Source organism: Crassostrea angulata, chromosome 5 (genome assembly GCF_025612915.1).
Source record: "Crassostrea angulata isolate pt1a10 chromosome 5, ASM2561291v2, whole genome shotgun sequence".
Taxonomy (NCBI): Eukaryota; Metazoa; Mollusca; class Bivalvia; order Ostreida; family Ostreidae; genus Magallana; species Magallana angulata.
Window position 1 is genome coordinate 16,152,439 of NC_069115.1, and position 17,313 is coordinate 16,169,751.

The window sequence follows — 17,313 nt, forward strand, 5'->3', positions numbered from 1 at the left end:
AGCCGTACAGGGGATGTCAGGGGCATGCACAGGGATATACAGTGGCTTACAGGGGATGACAGGGGCATACAGGGGGTGACAGAGGCTTACAGTGGCACACAGGGGGATGTGTACAGGGGCGCACAGGGGATGACAGGGTATACAGGGACTCTGTACAGTGGCACACAGGGGCTGTACAGGGGATGACAGTGAAAACACAGGGGGTGACAGGGGAAGACAGGGGATTTTCATACGGACAGGGGTTTTTAGAGCCAGTAGTGTTGTCTTGGTGTATTGTAGCGAGATAGTGTGAAACAAAATGTAAGGCAATTTTGTTCCCCTTTAATATGATAGATAAAAGCGATACGTAACCGTATTTGTGTATCTATCATGTATTCCAACTCTTATCTTTTGGATTCGCCTTCCTACAGATGCTGATCTAAATTGATTTTAAAAACAGTCGAAATCTACTCCGAGGAAAGTTTCTCTCTGTTATCCTATCCATTAAGTGCCCTGGACTCTTTTAACTTCCTTAGTTTCTCAAAACTATAAAAAGATGCATAGTTATTGTGATTCCTTGCGATTGTCTTGCTATTTTTTTTTAAACTTCAACGAGGACAATCATACTCTTCAGCATTATCAAGCTGTACTGTGCAAAATTAAGGCATATATACGTCCATAAGAAAATGCATTTATTAAATAAAATAATGTTAATTTATTATATGGTAACATTTAAATTTCATATTGAATGGAAAAATATAGTAAATGCCACGTATTTTTTTTATTTTTAACTTAGAGTGGTTCCTTGAATCGATTGTCACGTTAAATGTTTGATAATTCTCCTGAATTGAGGTCATAAATAAATGATTTTAAATGATAATTAAATACACCTTCCTAGTAATTTCTGAAAAGCTATTCTGCTTTGTATAGAGGTCGTCTTTTATTTAAGTTTTAATTTAAATTTTATTTTGCGTCAGTGGGTACTTGTCCTTTTCTGTCCGGACACAACCAACTAATCACGGATGTGGGAAATTCCGGAGAGTTATTCTTATTTTCGAACAAGCAAATCTAAATCATACATTTGCGTAAATTGTTTTTATTTTCTCCCGTTGTTTGAAATATCTCTCATCTATTGAGCAGATTCGGAGTGTTGGGATGCATAGTCCAAAGGGGATGGATTTTTTGGTAGATTCAGAGTAGACATATATTTTGATTTGGAACATATGTTTCTCAGTGGCCATAGGTTTACTTACTGTAAAGGTCTGTAGAAAGAAATCCTTCTTCAAAAGGAAAAGTTACATCTTGCTGATTTTTTTTTAAAAAGTAGGTCAAGCTGAGTATTCAGATGTATATCATTTGCGGTTTATTGAAAATTTTGAAGATCAGTTTATGACCCTAACCATATTCCAAACATGTCATCGATATATCTGATGTAAATACATTGCTTCTTACAAAGGACTATGTGCGGTATGGTCAACTATCTGCCCCCGATCTCAACCAATTTTTAAAAAGTATCGTATAATAATCAAATCTTCACAAATCATTGTATAGAGGATGCCTACAACTTTAATCTTGATTTAAGTCATCATTGCTCATTCGCTGTTTATCTATGACATCACCTAAATGACCTAATTCCTGCAAATTTGCAATCAAATGAAAATATTCTCCTTTTTGCTCTATATTTTGCATTCGGAAATATAGAGCGCAAGTCTGCTGAAGTGCGATTTCAACATATGTTTTTCTTCAGATAGTTATACACATTATACTTGAGCAAGCCTGCGCTTGATGTTTCCCTGTCGAAAAACCATCGGAAAACACACATATTTTGCTACAAAACATCAATTTATCTAAATAATGCAATCTTCATGACGTCATTTCTACTTTATGACGTCACTGTGGTGGTAACATTTTACACCTTTATTTTCAATATGATTTTAACTATCTTTTACCTTGTTTTTACAGCTCTTTCAAAAACTTTTATTTTTGGGGCAAAATATGCAGAAAACCGCACATAGTCCTTTCTAAATGTAAACGTTCCAAATCATCCATATATACACATGCGTAGTTTCTGTCAAGCTTGGATACAAAAGCAGTTCCTTCTGTTTGAATAAAGTGTTTGTTGTTAAAACAGAAATTGTTCTTTTCTAGGACAGCATCCATCTTTTTCAAATGCTATAATTTGAATTTTGTTGGTCGTTGATTTAAAACGTTTTACTAGAACCTGAGGTTGAAGTGAGCCTTTCTGACCATCTGTTGTCCGCTGTCCGTCCATCTGTCTACACGTCTGTCGGTCTCTCTCTCTCTCTTTTTTTCTCTCTTGCGATACTGCTCTTTTGCAAGGTAAATTGATATACTTTGCCGAAGTTATAGTAGGTAGATAATTAAATGACGTAATTGAAACAATTAACGTTACGACATTAACTACCAAATTATGTCATTTTGACCTGCGAAAGAGCCAGTACCGCAGTTACAGTGAAGAGGTGGATTGCTTTCAAAGCGCTGTGTAGAAAGCAACTTGTTTGTACTTCAAATGTCATCATCATTAGTTACGGGTGAACTATTTATATAAATATATATATGCAATTCGCTCGGTTAATTATATTTTCGATAATTTAAAAAGCGCCGTTTTCCGATATAATTTTTACTTGAAACATGTGCGGCCTGTATGCCTCGATCGAAAAGCAACCACCGTAACTTTTTAGCCAAACAACATAAATGGGTTAAGTTTCGCATTGGTTCCATCAAGAAAAAAAAATCAAATCGAATATATACAAGTATATATTAGAGTATGGAACGAATACATGATAAATGACAAAAATCATTGTGATGCAGGTTTGGAATGAGTATCTACAAGAAATGCTTTGTTTAAAACAGACAAAATATCAAATCACACCACGTTCCCATTATCGTTTTCTGTGTTGCCTTTCTTTAGTCCCAGCTCTTCATCTTTTTTTTGTCTCCTTTCTCCCTTTTTAGAACCACAGATTAAAACCCCTATTAATGAAATAGGAAAAAAATGACTACTTATAAGTTTAATCGATGCTTGTGTTGCTGTTTTCATCAATATTTTGATGAGTGTTAAGTGTAAAAAAAAAAAAAAAGAAAACTTTGTGATAATAATATTGTTACACGGTTTGTTAGATATGTAGTTTCTGTTTATCATGAACATATTTTGGTATTCTGTTGCTGAAATTTATTTCATTTTCTTGGCTTTCTATTTAAACCGAATCTACTAGCATATCAAAATTCGTGTACTTTGTTGTTTAGTGTACACGACCCATCGGCTGATACAAAGTTCTTAATTTCAAAAAGTTCTATATACTATGTCCCTTATCTGAACCATGAATTACTACTTTTATCGTTCAGATAAGGGTATAATTTTGAGAGAAAGCGATGCCGTTTGTAAATGGGAGCTGGATGGCAATAATAGGAGTTACCATATTGTTTATATTGCGCCCGCCCCAACCGTCTCATCGTAAACATATAATTACTAATTGCTCAAATTTCAGTTCTTTAAATATTTCTCTCTAAATTTCATATCTTTATCGCTAAACTATCTTGTTTTTATCAGTAGAGTATTATATGTAAAATATGACTTCTGTAAGATTGTGTACGCTTGTAATTTTCTGTTTATTTTGTTCATAAAAAATACTTAGTTTTATTTTTCAGTACATGCACCTTTAAGTCTGTTTTCATTTCATTTCGTCATGCAGTCAACTTACGTTTGTACATTTCTTTGCAACTTCCTGGACAACAAATATTGATGAACAGAAGAGTTATCAACACGAAAAGAGAAATACAAATCACGTACAGTCCGTTGTTCAGCACTGTATTATCATTTGCACTGCAAAAACAGGTTTATTTTTTATAAAAATGTACATTTCATTATAAATAAATGTTCAGAATCATTTTACTTTTTATTCAACCTGTGAGTTTTGGTTAATTATTTGCAAAACGTTATTTTGTATTATTATTATTTTTTGGGAGTTGATTTTAATCAACTCTCCTTTGCAGTTACTCTGGCAAACCGAACGTGAAACAGTGTTTGGACCTAAGCACAAATCATCATCGCTGACAAGACTAAGTTCTTGAAAATAATAGAAAAATTCGATGTTATGTATGCTGAAGCATTGTTTTTCAAGGAAACTTATCTATAAACACTTTGAAAATAGTCAGATTTTATATCATACGAACAATTTATATATTTTTGTAGTCTCATGTGTTCGTACATGTACGCCAGAGTTTAATAAAGTCTCGTTCAACCAGACGTTCGGCTGTCTCCGTAAATTTCCGACAAGCAGAGAGGCTCTCTTGCTTGTCGGAGATTAACGGAGACAGTCGAACGTCTGGTTGAACGAGACTGGACTTCGATATCATACGATTCTTAAGAATTGTTTCGATTACTATTAACTAGTTTGAAATCTATCTTTAAATATTGCACAACATGATTCATATGGGGTTTCTCGAAATTCTTGTCAGAAAATTGTGAACAAGTAAAACCATTAAATCTTTGATATCTCGGAACCGGAAGTGACGACCAAAAAAACTCGTTTTATTTTCTTACAAGTTTTGTCATGAAAAAGATCTGAAAATTTCATGAATATCGGCTGAAGCATTTTTGAGAAAACATGGGAGAAAAAAAATAATTATAATAGAGGAAAAGAATCAAAGCATTCCGTTGGAAACGGAAGACCTAAAAAATGAATAGCAATATGTGGTTTACAATGAAGCAATTAAATGAAGTGTTCATCCTTACATTACGATTGAGCCAGCGGTGTTGTCTGCTTCTTTGTTGTTAAATTCTTTGAAACATTCTGGGTCTAATAGGTACAAGTAAAAAATGGATGCAATCAACATGAATATGTAGAAAATGATACAACTCATACGTCATTGATATAAAATAAATTTTATCTTTTGCTTAAAATACCAAATCTATACATTACATAAAACTTACAGTTATATACAGTGTTTGATTGGTACACATTTGAACATGGTGTCAAATGATCTTTGCATGGTTGGTTAAAGTTGGTGACAATAATGTTTCGCTCCATATCATAACTTGGACAATGTTCACCTGAGTTTTATTGCAAAACATAAAAAGAGCAGTTTTGTGGACGTACACAAGATATAAAAGTAGTCAAACTTTTTTTCATTTTAAACTTTCTTATAATCATTTCATGAATACTTAAAATTGCAAAACTCTAAGGATAAAACGTAAGTACTCTTACCAATTATAAGTTTTGTTGGGGCACAGACTTCTACAAACAGGTCGAGGAGGGTATTTGGTAGACAGTGATATTCAAATTTTCCTGCTGCTGTGCAGTTCTGGCTAATCGAATGACACATTTTTCTCCTCTTGGCTTTTATCCACTCCGTGATGCCTTTTGGACAGGCAGCTACGACAGTTCGGGTTGGTACAGATTGAGGACATCCTTCTCCCCTCTGAATTTATAACACATTTGGGTCAGTTGAAATATATAATGAGTGACATGATTTTAAATCAAAGAAAAGAAGTCAAGAATTCTTTTTACAAAATTATATTTTTAATAGTTTTTAAACTAATAAGTAGGCTATTCTATCAAAAACGTAACCCTTTAGAAGACAAAACAAACAAATATATCGGATGATTTAAGTATTTTTCCAGACAATCAAATGCAATATTTGCAAAAGTGGACACGAATAATTATTAACCTATAATTTTGATGACAAATTATATTGTCTCTAACAGTTGATGTCTTCCATTTATTACCTGAAAGTTATTTTACAAAAAACAACGAAGCAATTATATTGTTTGTCACGAGCTAATTTGTTTACGCATAATGAGATTTCAGAAAGGCTGGTATTTTGTACTACCTATTTTCCATTGATAAATGGCCTTAAGTGGTATAATTATCAAGATTTCTTAGAATTCTTAAAGTTACAAGAATTTAAATTCTCTTTGAAAATGTGTTTCATTGTATCTAATATTTAAGGAAATTTCCAATTCTTAATAAGATAAGTGAGTGTATCATAAAATCCATCGCTTTGAAACACAAATTAATTTTTACATCGATTTTCACGCATTGAAACACAAATTAATTTTTACATCTATTTCAGTAAAAAATAGAGGTTAAAAACCAGGCTTTGGATGATTTTCATGATAGATTCAAATGAAACAAATACCAACCAGTTTATGTTGTTTTTGTTTTATACATTTTCTAGCTTTGTTTACCTAGCAAAATCGGTAACATTTGATATAAAGATATCCTAAGAGACATAAAGGAAAAAAATATGTTCATACTTTTTATACGGTATCTTGTTGGGTATTGGTCATTTTCTTTAAATTAACTATGAGTTAAATTGTTGTGATTTTATTACCTTAATCGGGTAACATGCCAAAAAAGCGCATAGTACGACAGCATCATTTTCAAGTATTATAATTTTATGCATGAAGGATTTATAGAAAGGGAATCAAAATAAACATGAGAACAGTAAATATTTCATTAAAGACAATAAACCGTTAATGATGAAAGGGTTAAAGAAGATGAAATACATAATATAAAAACATCCTATATCAGTTAGTTAATAACACAAATACTCGTTTGGTAATAGCAGTTTAGATATACAATTTTGCTAGATGCAGTTTCGTATAAAGCCGAATTTTCTAATTTTTTTTTGTTCATGCTAAATAATTAATTCAAGGTTTTAACATATGCGATCCAATAACTTTATAATACCCTGAAACCTTGAAAATAAGCAGCGGCTTATTTTGAATTTTGGTAAGAACGTGGGGCTAATTTTAAAACCGTCTTATTTTCAAATTGCGGGTTATTATCAATGCAACACTCCCGTAAACAATGAGACAATAATCATGGTTTATTATCACAACAATATTGATTGTAATCGATCGATTGTCAACTATTTGTCTGTTCTAAAAATGGTATACACCTGTAAGAGTAAAATGGAAGAGGTAAAGTGTTTTTAATTCAACTTCATTTCATGTATTTGCATATTTTTGCACTCTGACCACAGTTTCTTGCATCTAACAAGTTCTAGCCACTGCATTAACCATTACGTTACCAGCCACCTGTTGACTCGTCGAGTGGTCAATGTTTGTTTAACAATTTCTGGTGTCAGACGCAAGCAATGTCCTGTCGGACTTCACAGTTTATATGAGTATAGAGGATAAGCTATAATTATGATTTCATTAAAACAGCATTAACTTTATGTTCGTTATACCATAATTGGTTTGCATACTGATGGACACTTTTAAAAACTGACCGATCATTTGTACGACTTGTTAATGACGATAAACAACATATACAGACGTTTCTTCACATTGTTTATTTCACAATAATAAAAAAAAATTGGATTAACTATCAATTAAATAATAGCCGTTGTTGGTTGACTTGGTTTAGTTATTATTTTTAAACGAATTGAATACATTATGTATGCATGCATATCGATGACTTTGAAAAAAATCGTATTTTTGAAAATGCGTAAAATGCATGTTATTATACTTTCATGTTAAACACTGAAATCTGATTGGTTTAAACGCAGTTGATAATCCGTTATATTTCCTTCAGTATTAGCAACACACTTGACAACTTGTAACAACGAGTTGCTACATGTGCGTAAATTATGCGCGTAGGGTTAGCCGTAGAATTCACGTATTCAGTATAATAAAATAAACAGTGCTTGTTTGGGAGGGTAACCGATGAAATTGACACCCCTCGAAAACCATTGCAAACCTCCGCGTAGCGAAAATTGTCCAAAATAACACGTTTGAGGCGTAAAATTGATTTTGTATTGTAGAATAAACATAAATGTATTGTAATATAAGCTATATTTGGGCTCGGGTCGGAAACATGAGATGGTTTCAGCATGCCTAGCGATCTGTCACGTTTTCTTACCCCGCCTAAATATATAGCCTAATACGTCTATTCCAAGACAGTAACCACGTATTTTATATTAATGACCCTTATATGTGATGTTGTTTATTACTTTATTATGTCTGAATGTTTTAAAAATACTATTTCATACAATGGGTACCCCTTTCATTAACTTACGATGTATGTCTGGTTCAAAGTGAATCCGAATAAGATCATAAACAGTCTCAAAATAATTGGAATGGACATCTTTTCTGAAAGAGAAAGAAAATATATGAAATTTTACAGTTGAAGTCGTGATCTGTTTACGACTTTGAAAACAATGTACACTTGCACTAATAAGGTGTGACTATTGCATGCTTAACATAATGTTAACTTATTTACTGCTAGTTATTTTTTTAAAGAAATAATTATGAATGTTATATTTACTAATAACTTTTAGTAAGACATGTTTTATAACAAAGTCAAAATAAATATTTCATCTGTCATGAAATAGTATGCACATTTCAAAAAGGTGAAAATAGCTTATATCCTTATTTAGTGCCGGTACAAACATTAAAATAGAGTCCTTTTCTGTAAGTGTTACATGCTTTGCATTCAATTTTACCAATTTCAAGAGAAATCAATTAACCAGTATTGTTGTCAAAGAGAAATGATTTGCTACTTACAGCATTTTCTGTAGTAAGTAAAACAAGTTTAAATATAAATTATACCAATATACTATAATATCGAAGAATAACGTAACTCTAACTTAATTACATGTATGTTTGAATTCTAATTGATCGTGTCAAGACATCAATATACAATAGGGGTACTAGTAAACGCTAAAGTATTGCAGTAATCGAATAATTCTTCCTTTTTTTAATACGAAAGGTAATATACCAGGAGTCGATTAAATTCCCACACATATTTTGAGCGCATGAATGATAATGCATATGGTGCATCATGGGAAGGGTAAAGTGGACTCGAAAACCTAAACATTGTAGATTTGAGTTTGGTAAATGCATTTTGTCTGCTTTGATATTCGTGACTTTTACATTTAGATGTGTCTAGGGAAAATAAATGATAACACTTGATAATAACACACTTCAAACCCAAGTTTTTGTTGCTGAGAGAGAGAGAGAGAGAGAGAGAGAGAGAGAGAGAGAGAGAGAGAGAGAATAATAACATAATTCATATGAATTGTCATCTTTTTTTATCCAATTCCTTGATATTTTTTTGGTAATGACTTTTGAATGACTTATCATCAGTGCTGTTCAGACACCATATATTTAAAAGTCATCTCCAAAGCTACAGATGACGAGATAAATGAATTTGTATACCACCTTCGTTATACAAAGGTTTCTGATCAGAACCGCTTCTCACAAACACTTGGCATATCGTGCTTTCAAAAGTCGGTATTTTTTTCTTAACGTGATCTCCCAGCCTTTTTTCATATATCAGTCAAAAGATGAAAGAAGCCGCACTTTTAAAGTCACAATTGACAAGTTGAAAGGACGTTTTAATGCCCAGTGTATTCAATAAATTGGAATATTGTTAACTGTTACGTATAGATGGATTTGATTCAAGGGTGAGAGACTTTGAGCGGTAAATCCTTCGTTTATGAGCGCAAACCTCTATTGATACACAGTCAGGTGGTACTCGCAGTTTTGTTATTGCACCATTACATGCTACATGTATCATGAAGGCTCAAACAGACATACTTCAAAAATAGGGTTTCTAAGCTATGCGTGTTAGAGACACTCGTGAATAAACAGTGCGAAAACATTGTCGGTTAAATCAAATATTTTTTGAAAACTGGTTTCAGTAAACCCCAATCAAAATCCAGGAAAAAAATCTCGACTTTTGATAGCACGATATGCCAAGGGTTTGTGAGAAGCGGTGCGGTTCAAAAACCCTTGGCTAGCAAAGATGTATGTATGCATGTGTTTCGAGTTACATTTTGTTAATAAAGAAATATGTAAAAACTGATTACTGTATATTGCTTTTATACAAAGATTGTTGACATGAGTTACTATGCCACTCTCACTACAAGACCAAATATATCATCTTCCTATTTGTTTTAGTATACTCGACAGAGAACGTACTCCGAAACATTTAAACCTTAGTTTTTAAAGTTGTTCTTAGTGGTGCATATACTCATAGTACGGAGTATTCGAGGATGAGTAATCCGTTAAAATATTACAGACAAATTATCTATCAAATCTAACGTACAGCTCTACTTTTTTCTTGAATATTAAATGCAAGTACCCTCATTACCATTTAAAAATAACATGTCTTAATCATGTTGTTGTCTTTATTGTATTATTAGCTCTGTTTATTACAATGTAATCAAACTATTCCAAATATTGATATGTCTGGCAAAAAGGGCATGGTTAATTTGTAATATCTAATTATTATTTGAGACCAAGTTTATTGACCTAGTAAGGTATATTTCTAATAAGAAATCATTTTATTTATTCACTGCCTAACGCAATTTATGTTTCCAATGGCGCTTGCGCAGAATATTCGATAGCGCAATGAAGCAATGACACAATAGAGAACTAACGTTGGCACGATAGAGCATCGCATCATCACTATCGCATAATCGCGTTACATGTATCGCTGTCGTGTCATCGCACTATTGCTTCATCGTACTATCGTCATCGCATTGTCGCGCCATCGCATCTTCATTGAGTGACCCGCGCAGTCACGAGATTTAAATCCCATAGAAAATAGTTGATTGACTATTGAAATACTCTGTATGCAAATTTCAATACGAAAGTTTTAAATAACAAACCTTGACAGTGGGGCGACCCCACTACAAACCTCTACCCGAAAGGTATAAATGTAAAATCAATAAAATCAGAAAAATGCATCATGTAATCGTAAATGCTCTTTTAAAAGTATCTATGTTGTTTGGGTTTTATTGAGATTAAACATGTTTTATCCTTCTATAAATGTCATTCTGTCAAGTTAATCCATTTAGATTTACTCTATATAGAGATATGTTCTAAAATTTAACCCCTATTTTACCCGAAAATTAGTAAAATGAGAGAATGCATCATGTAATGGTAAATGCCCCTTTATCTATGCTGTTTGCATTTATTGAGATTTGAAATGTTTTATGCTTCTAAAAATGTCATTCTGTAAAGTAAATCCATTTAGATTTACTCTAAATAGAGATATGTCCTAAAATTTAACCCCTATTCAAAAACGAAAACAATAAATTGCGACCGTCCTTCCGAAATTGTAAGCTTTTAAAGAAATTTAATTTGTGAATAGCTAACTTTATTTGTCACGAAAACAAACGCAATTAGTTTCTTTGATGGTTAATTTTGATTTGACAAGAATGAAAATTACCCACCTTTGCCTCGAGTGTCTCCAAATATTGCGTAATCGAGGAAGTAAATTTACACATGATTACCTGTGTAGATATTATTTCCTACATGACGTTCTACTTTAAGTCCTAGGTTTAAATTTCAGAGAATTTGGTTTCTTTGCACGCGAAGGGATGTATTTGTTTTGTTATTGAAATTTGATAAAAATATAACTCATTCTATTTGGATTTGAATTAAAATACAATTTCAACTTCTAGTCCAAGAGGTCGAGTTTTCTTCACGACATATAGATCTCAATTGTGCTGGTATAATTATATTAATAAATAAACAAGAAAATGCGATACGGTATAAAATGTTGACTCAAACAAAGATATACTTTGATCGCTTTATATATTTCTCATTAAAATTTTGATGAATTAAAATGGTCCTCTGTTTCTTTTCTTCTTTTTTGTGTGTTTGTTCCTGAAATGTCAACCTTTTCTATCTATAATATATACTGAGAGAGAGAGAGAGAGAGAGAGACAGAGAGAGACAGAGAGAGAAAAAGACAGAGAGAGAGATGGCAAAAATATTATTTCAAATACTTTCAATTGATCGTTTTATTCAGTATATATACCTAAGTGATAAATTTTATGAAAATTTCATGAGGAAAGTCTAAAATAACAAACCTTCATTTCGCCCTACTACAAACCTCTACCCGAAAGGTATAAATGTTAAATCAGTAAAATCAGAGAATGCATCATGTAATGGTTAATGCCCCTTTATATATGTTGTTTGGGTTTTATTGAGATTGAAAATGTTTTATGTCTCCATAAATGTCATTCTTTAAATTTAATCCATTTAGATTTACTCTATATAGAGATATGTCCTAAAAGCTAACCCCTATTCAAAAAAGACAAAAATAAATTGCGATCGCCCTTCCGACATTGTAAGCTTTTAAAGAAATTTAATTTGTGAATAGCTAACATTATTTGTCACGAAAACAGACGCAATAAGTTTTTGATGGTTAAATTTGATTTGACAAGAATGAAAATTACCCACCATTGCCTCGAGTGTCTCCAAATATTGCGTAATCGAGGAAGTAAATTTACACATGATAGGGTCGGAAAGTCTCGTTTACTTTCACTTTCGATTTACAACTTCCGGGCAGCAGACGAGATGCCGCTATGTTTTGCATTCGGATGCAATCATATGACAGGGGCGAAAAGAACGTGCAGCTTGTTTAGATTTCCAACAAATCCGAAGGAAAGGAATAAGTGGATACAGAGGTGCAGGTAAATATGCAATTTCACCTGTTTTATTTTGAAAGTAGATAAGAAAAGCGTAATTCAAGGTCACGGTGCAGTGTTTATGCTAAAGTCCACTGTACTGTCATTTCCACGTGAAAAGTTAATGGATTTAGTTTTGTAACGAGATCTTTCAAACTGTACTTTACATCGCCAAGTCTGAGTTAAATTTGCAGCATAATTCTTTTGTGATAATATTAAATATAGTTGGATGCATGTGATGTGTTTGTGCGCGAGAGAAGAATAGCTAGGTTGATGAGGGTGATTGGCGCAATAGGCATTTTGAATTGTTTTAAATTTTAAGGAAATAACAAATAGTAAATCTTTAAAAAAAGGAACGTTAAGAAATAAAAAAAAAACACCACCAAATATTTGTAAAGATGGCGGTCCAGTTTGTATTATACCTATATTAAAATCCTCTGTTAACATGGTTAATCTTGTCTTTACAGGAGAGCATATAGAGCCTATGCCGCCAACGACAGGCTGTGTAGCTGTCATTTTAAGGATGGTGTAAAGGAAAATGGACCAACAATTTTTGCTTATAGCACAAATCTTGGTTGCTTTCCTACGGAAGCCCGTTGGTGCCACGTAGGAAAAATATTTTATCTGGCGGCCGCCAGATAATTATTTGGCGGCCGCCACTTATTATCTGGCGGCCGCCATATAATTTTCTGGCGGCCGCCACATAATTATCTGGCGGCCGCCACATAATTATTTGGCGGCCGCCTTTATATTTAATGTCAAGTTTCAGAAATAATTAATAAAACTAATAAATTGAGTGTATCCACAACTCCCTAAAAAGCTCCCATTAAAACATGCGCGCTCATCAGGAAGCCAGGTTTTATCTGGCGGCCGCCAAATAATTATCTGGCGGCCGCCACATAATTATTTGGCGGCCGCCAGATAATTATTTTGCGGCCGCCAGATAAAACCTGGCTTCCTGATGAGCGCGCATGTTTTAATGGGAGCTTTTTAGGGAGTTGTGGATACACTCAATTTATTAGTTTTATTAATTATTTCTGAAACTTGACATTAAATATAAATTGCAGAGCTTAGTATTTTGAAAAACTGGTTGAGTTGAATGTATATAAGACTTTGTGTTAGAATCTAGAATGAATTTTATAGTACTTTGTGCCTTGTATTATACATGTATGTTGTAAAACATTGTATTTTAGAGTTGATTCTGAATTTTTTAAAACTGAACTAGACACCCGTTGAGGAAATCTTATGAGGAATTTTATGTAAACATGTATAAGTAAAGGAACGCACTGCCTTCTATATGTTTTAATTTTGGTATAAGAATTTACCAACGCAGATTAAAGTCAGCTTTATTGACCACGACAGCTAGTACAGGCAATATTAACACGAGAGCTGATCCATCTATGAATTTTTAAGGATAAACTAGGATAATTGTGTACTAGCATTCGTGGCCATAAAAATGAAACTATTTAACTGACTGTGTTGTTTAACTCTTATTCCAAATCACATGAAAGGCAGTGCAATAAAAAGACCGTGATCGGCCCCAGTCTCTCTGGGTAAATCAAAGTACTGAGAGTACTGAAAGGCGGGGTCTTGAAAGTTTGAATTTGAATTTGTAGTTTTCCTCCATTATGTTCCAAAAATTATGAGTTTGAATTAGTTGTTTCAATCTACATGTAGTATGCTAAAGTTCGGCTTTTTGCAATTGCCTGATACTTTGTCATAATTTAGCTAAATCCCGACCGGGACTGTTCTTCATAATTGTAAAAAATTGACACAACGGTTATGCAAAATAAGACCTCAAGAAAAATTTTTAAAAACTACAACTAACCGGGAAAATCAAAACAACTATATTTAGGTAAATAATTTAAATAGTTATATTTATTTATTTTGTGATTCAAGGGAAAATCTATAAGTCGGACGGTATCTGTTATACAAGGTTATTGGGAACTCCGAAAACTCTCAAACTGTTGAATTAACGAACAAAGTTAACATTTGTATACCGATAACAAACACAGGCATCTAACGTTAGAAATATTTCTTTTTTACAATAAGATTATTCCAAGTACTATAACAATAAAAAAATTGTCGCAGTAGCCATTTTGATTTTTTAGACCTTCTTACCTGTCATGATTTTTTTTGCAGCGAATCATATAAAATTAATAGGTAAAAAATAAATTCGTTCGCCACTTACTACTTTTTTTGTGTAAACTCGTGCATTATTTACACGAATCACGATACAACCGTTTCTGAAATTTCATTAAAAATCATACTCCAAATTCAGTCATCTGCTTTTCAAATCGTTAAAACAAGAAAATGGAGACCAAAAGTGAATGAATCCCGTCATATTTTTTCCTGATTGGCTGTTATATATGATAATTGTAGATTGTTAATTTTAGCTATTAATTCAGATTTATTTGATTTTAAGATTTCTAAAATATGCAAAGTTAACGCTTTTAACAGTAAAATTAACAAATGTTGTATGACATTGTCATTTCAGGGATCTTTGTCCTTTAAATACACCCTCGTTTATTAAACGCACAATTTAATGCGTGTCTTGGAAAACTGAACTTAATTTCGAAAGCGATTTAATTTCAAATTTTTTCGAGGAGCTACAATAAAGGATTTGTAAATCAGATTTTAAAACTATGATAAAAACTTACTTTTTATCTTCTTAAAATTGAAACAAGTCCTATTCATTTACATGTACTACCACACAATAAATTAAAAATTTAAAACAAAACAGCCATGCGTTATCTCTGAATTCAAAGGTCTAATATTGGTGCGAGATATTTATCAATGGGAGAAAGATCAGCTGAGTTTCTGATGAGAGGCTTTAAGATATTGATGAAGAATTCTTTTAAATCACGAATATGACTGGTTTTGTCCGTTATAAAGTATAGAAAATGTCTCATAATATTAAAACAAATTACATGATTGTATATTCCAACTAAGCCGGACAACATGAACATTAACATTTAACTTGGTTCTTCAATCGATAAGATTGTATATATCAATTAATGTATTGGTCACCCAAAATGTATAATCTATATAGATTTTGCTTACAATGTATTGTTCAAAATCTAAATTCATTTTAATTAACTAAAGAGTCAATGAACGAGAAGGCAAATTCAGACTTGTTTTTATTTTCTATGTACAAATTGGTTTTTTTTTTTGAGATGAACAGCAGTCATAACGCGTGTTAACTGGAGGCCAATGAAACACCTATTTATTATGTAGGACATCTGTGTATTTTAACCTCGGCTCGCGCATGAAGTTCGGTTATGGTGGCATATCTCTGTCCCTTGTGTGCAAGTTATTTTTCTATCAAATATGTCGACATGCAAGATAAATATGTTGACATGCAAGATAGTTATGTCAACATGCAACATAACTATGTTGACATGCAAGAAATTGCAATCTGATATGAATTATACAAAATCTCATAAAATCGCCCACCTGTGACATGCAAGATGCTATCTTTCTATGTCGACATGCAACTTATTTATGTTAACATGCAAGATAAATATGCTGACATGCAACTTATTTATGTCAACATGCAACTTATTTATGTCGATATGCAAGTTATTTATATCGACATGCGAGATGAATATGTCAACATGCAACTTAGTTATGTTTACATGCGAGATAAAAATGTTGACATGCAACTTATAAGTTGCATGTCAACATAACTAAGTTGCATGTTGACATAAATATGTTGCATGTCAACATACTTAGCTTGCATGTTAACATAACTAAATTGCATGTTGACATTTATAAATAAGTTGCATGTCGACATAAAGAAGTTGCATGTTAACATAAATAAGTTGCATGTCGACATTAAGAAGTTGCATGTTAACATAAATTAGTTGCATGTTGACAACAATAGGTAGCGTATCTAGCATCTTGAATGTCACATGTTGGCGATATTTGAGATTTTTTATAACTCTTATTTGATTGCAGTTTTCTTGCATGTCAACATAGTTATGTTGCACGCTGACATAACTATCTTGCATGTCAACATATTTATCTTGCATGTCAACATAATTAAGAGAAACATAACTTGCACACAGGGGGCAGAGATATGCCACCATAAACTTGGAATAATCTTATTGTAAAAAAGAAATATTTCTAACGTTAGATGCCTGTGTTTGTAATCGGTATACAAATGTTAACTTTGTTCGTTAATTCAACAGTTTGAGAGTTTTCGGAGTTTCCATAAACCTTGTATAACAGATACCGTCCGACTTATAGATTTTCCCTTTGATCACAAAATAAATAAATATAACTATTTAAATTATTTACCTAAATATAGTTGTTTTGATTTTCTCGGTTAGTTGTATTTTTTTTTAAATTTTACTTGGGGTCTTATTTTACTTAATATACCGTTGTGTCAATTTTTTACAATTATGAAGAACAGTCCCGGTCGGGATTTAGCTAAATTATGACAAAGTATCAGGCAATTGCAAAAAGCCGAACTTTAGCATACTACATGTAGATTGAAACAACTAATTCAAACTCATAATTTTTGGAACATAATGGAGGAAAACGTGAACAATTACAAATTCAAACTTTCAAGACCCCGCCTTTCAGTACTCTCAGTACTTTGATCACGGTCTTTTTATTGTACTGTCTTTCATGTGATTTGGAAAAAGAGTTTAACAACACAGTCAGTTAAATAGTTTCATTTTTATGGCCACGAATGCTAGTACACAATTATCCTAGTTTATCCTTATAAAGTCATAGATGGATCTGCTCTCGTGTTAATATTGCCTGTACTAGCTGTCGTGGTCAATAAAGCTGACTTTAATCTGCGTTGGTAAATTCTTATACCAAAATTAAAACATATAGAAGGCAGTGCGTTCCTTTACTTATACATGT

General features: G+C 32.5%; 1 protein-coding gene across 1 annotated transcript; it reads right to left on the reverse strand.

Moving 5' to 3' along the window:
- Nucleotides 1-2,813: 2,813 nt before the first annotated feature.
- Nucleotides 2,814-8,097, reverse strand: LOC128183632 (uncharacterized). The gene is made up of 6 exons (XM_052852737.1): nucleotides 8,028-8,097; nucleotides 5,208-5,421; nucleotides 4,934-5,053; nucleotides 4,736-4,799; nucleotides 3,702-3,823; nucleotides 2,814-2,973 (listed from the first exon to the last, which is right to left on the reverse strand). The coding sequence occupies exons 1-6, from the start codon at nucleotides 8,094-8,096 to the stop codon at nucleotides 2,867-2,869; spliced, it is 696 nt and encodes a 231-aa protein (XP_052708697.1). The 5' UTR covers nucleotide 8,097; the 3' UTR covers nucleotides 2,814-2,866.
- Nucleotides 8,098-17,313: the final 9,216 nt, after the last annotated feature.

Coding starts and splice junctions, on each gene's coding strand:
- LOC128183632 (XM_052852737.1), bottom strand. CDS start 8,096: ATGTCCATTCCAATTATTTTGAGACTGTTTATGATCTTATTCGGATTC. Junction 4,800..4,933: donor ATCAAACACTGTATATAACT/GTAAGTTTTATG, acceptor TGTACCTATTAG/ACCCAGAATGTTTCAAAGAA. Junction 2,974..3,701: donor TTGCAAAGAAATGTACAAAC/GTAAGTTGACTG, acceptor TTTCATTAATAG/GGGTTTTAATCTGTGGTTCT.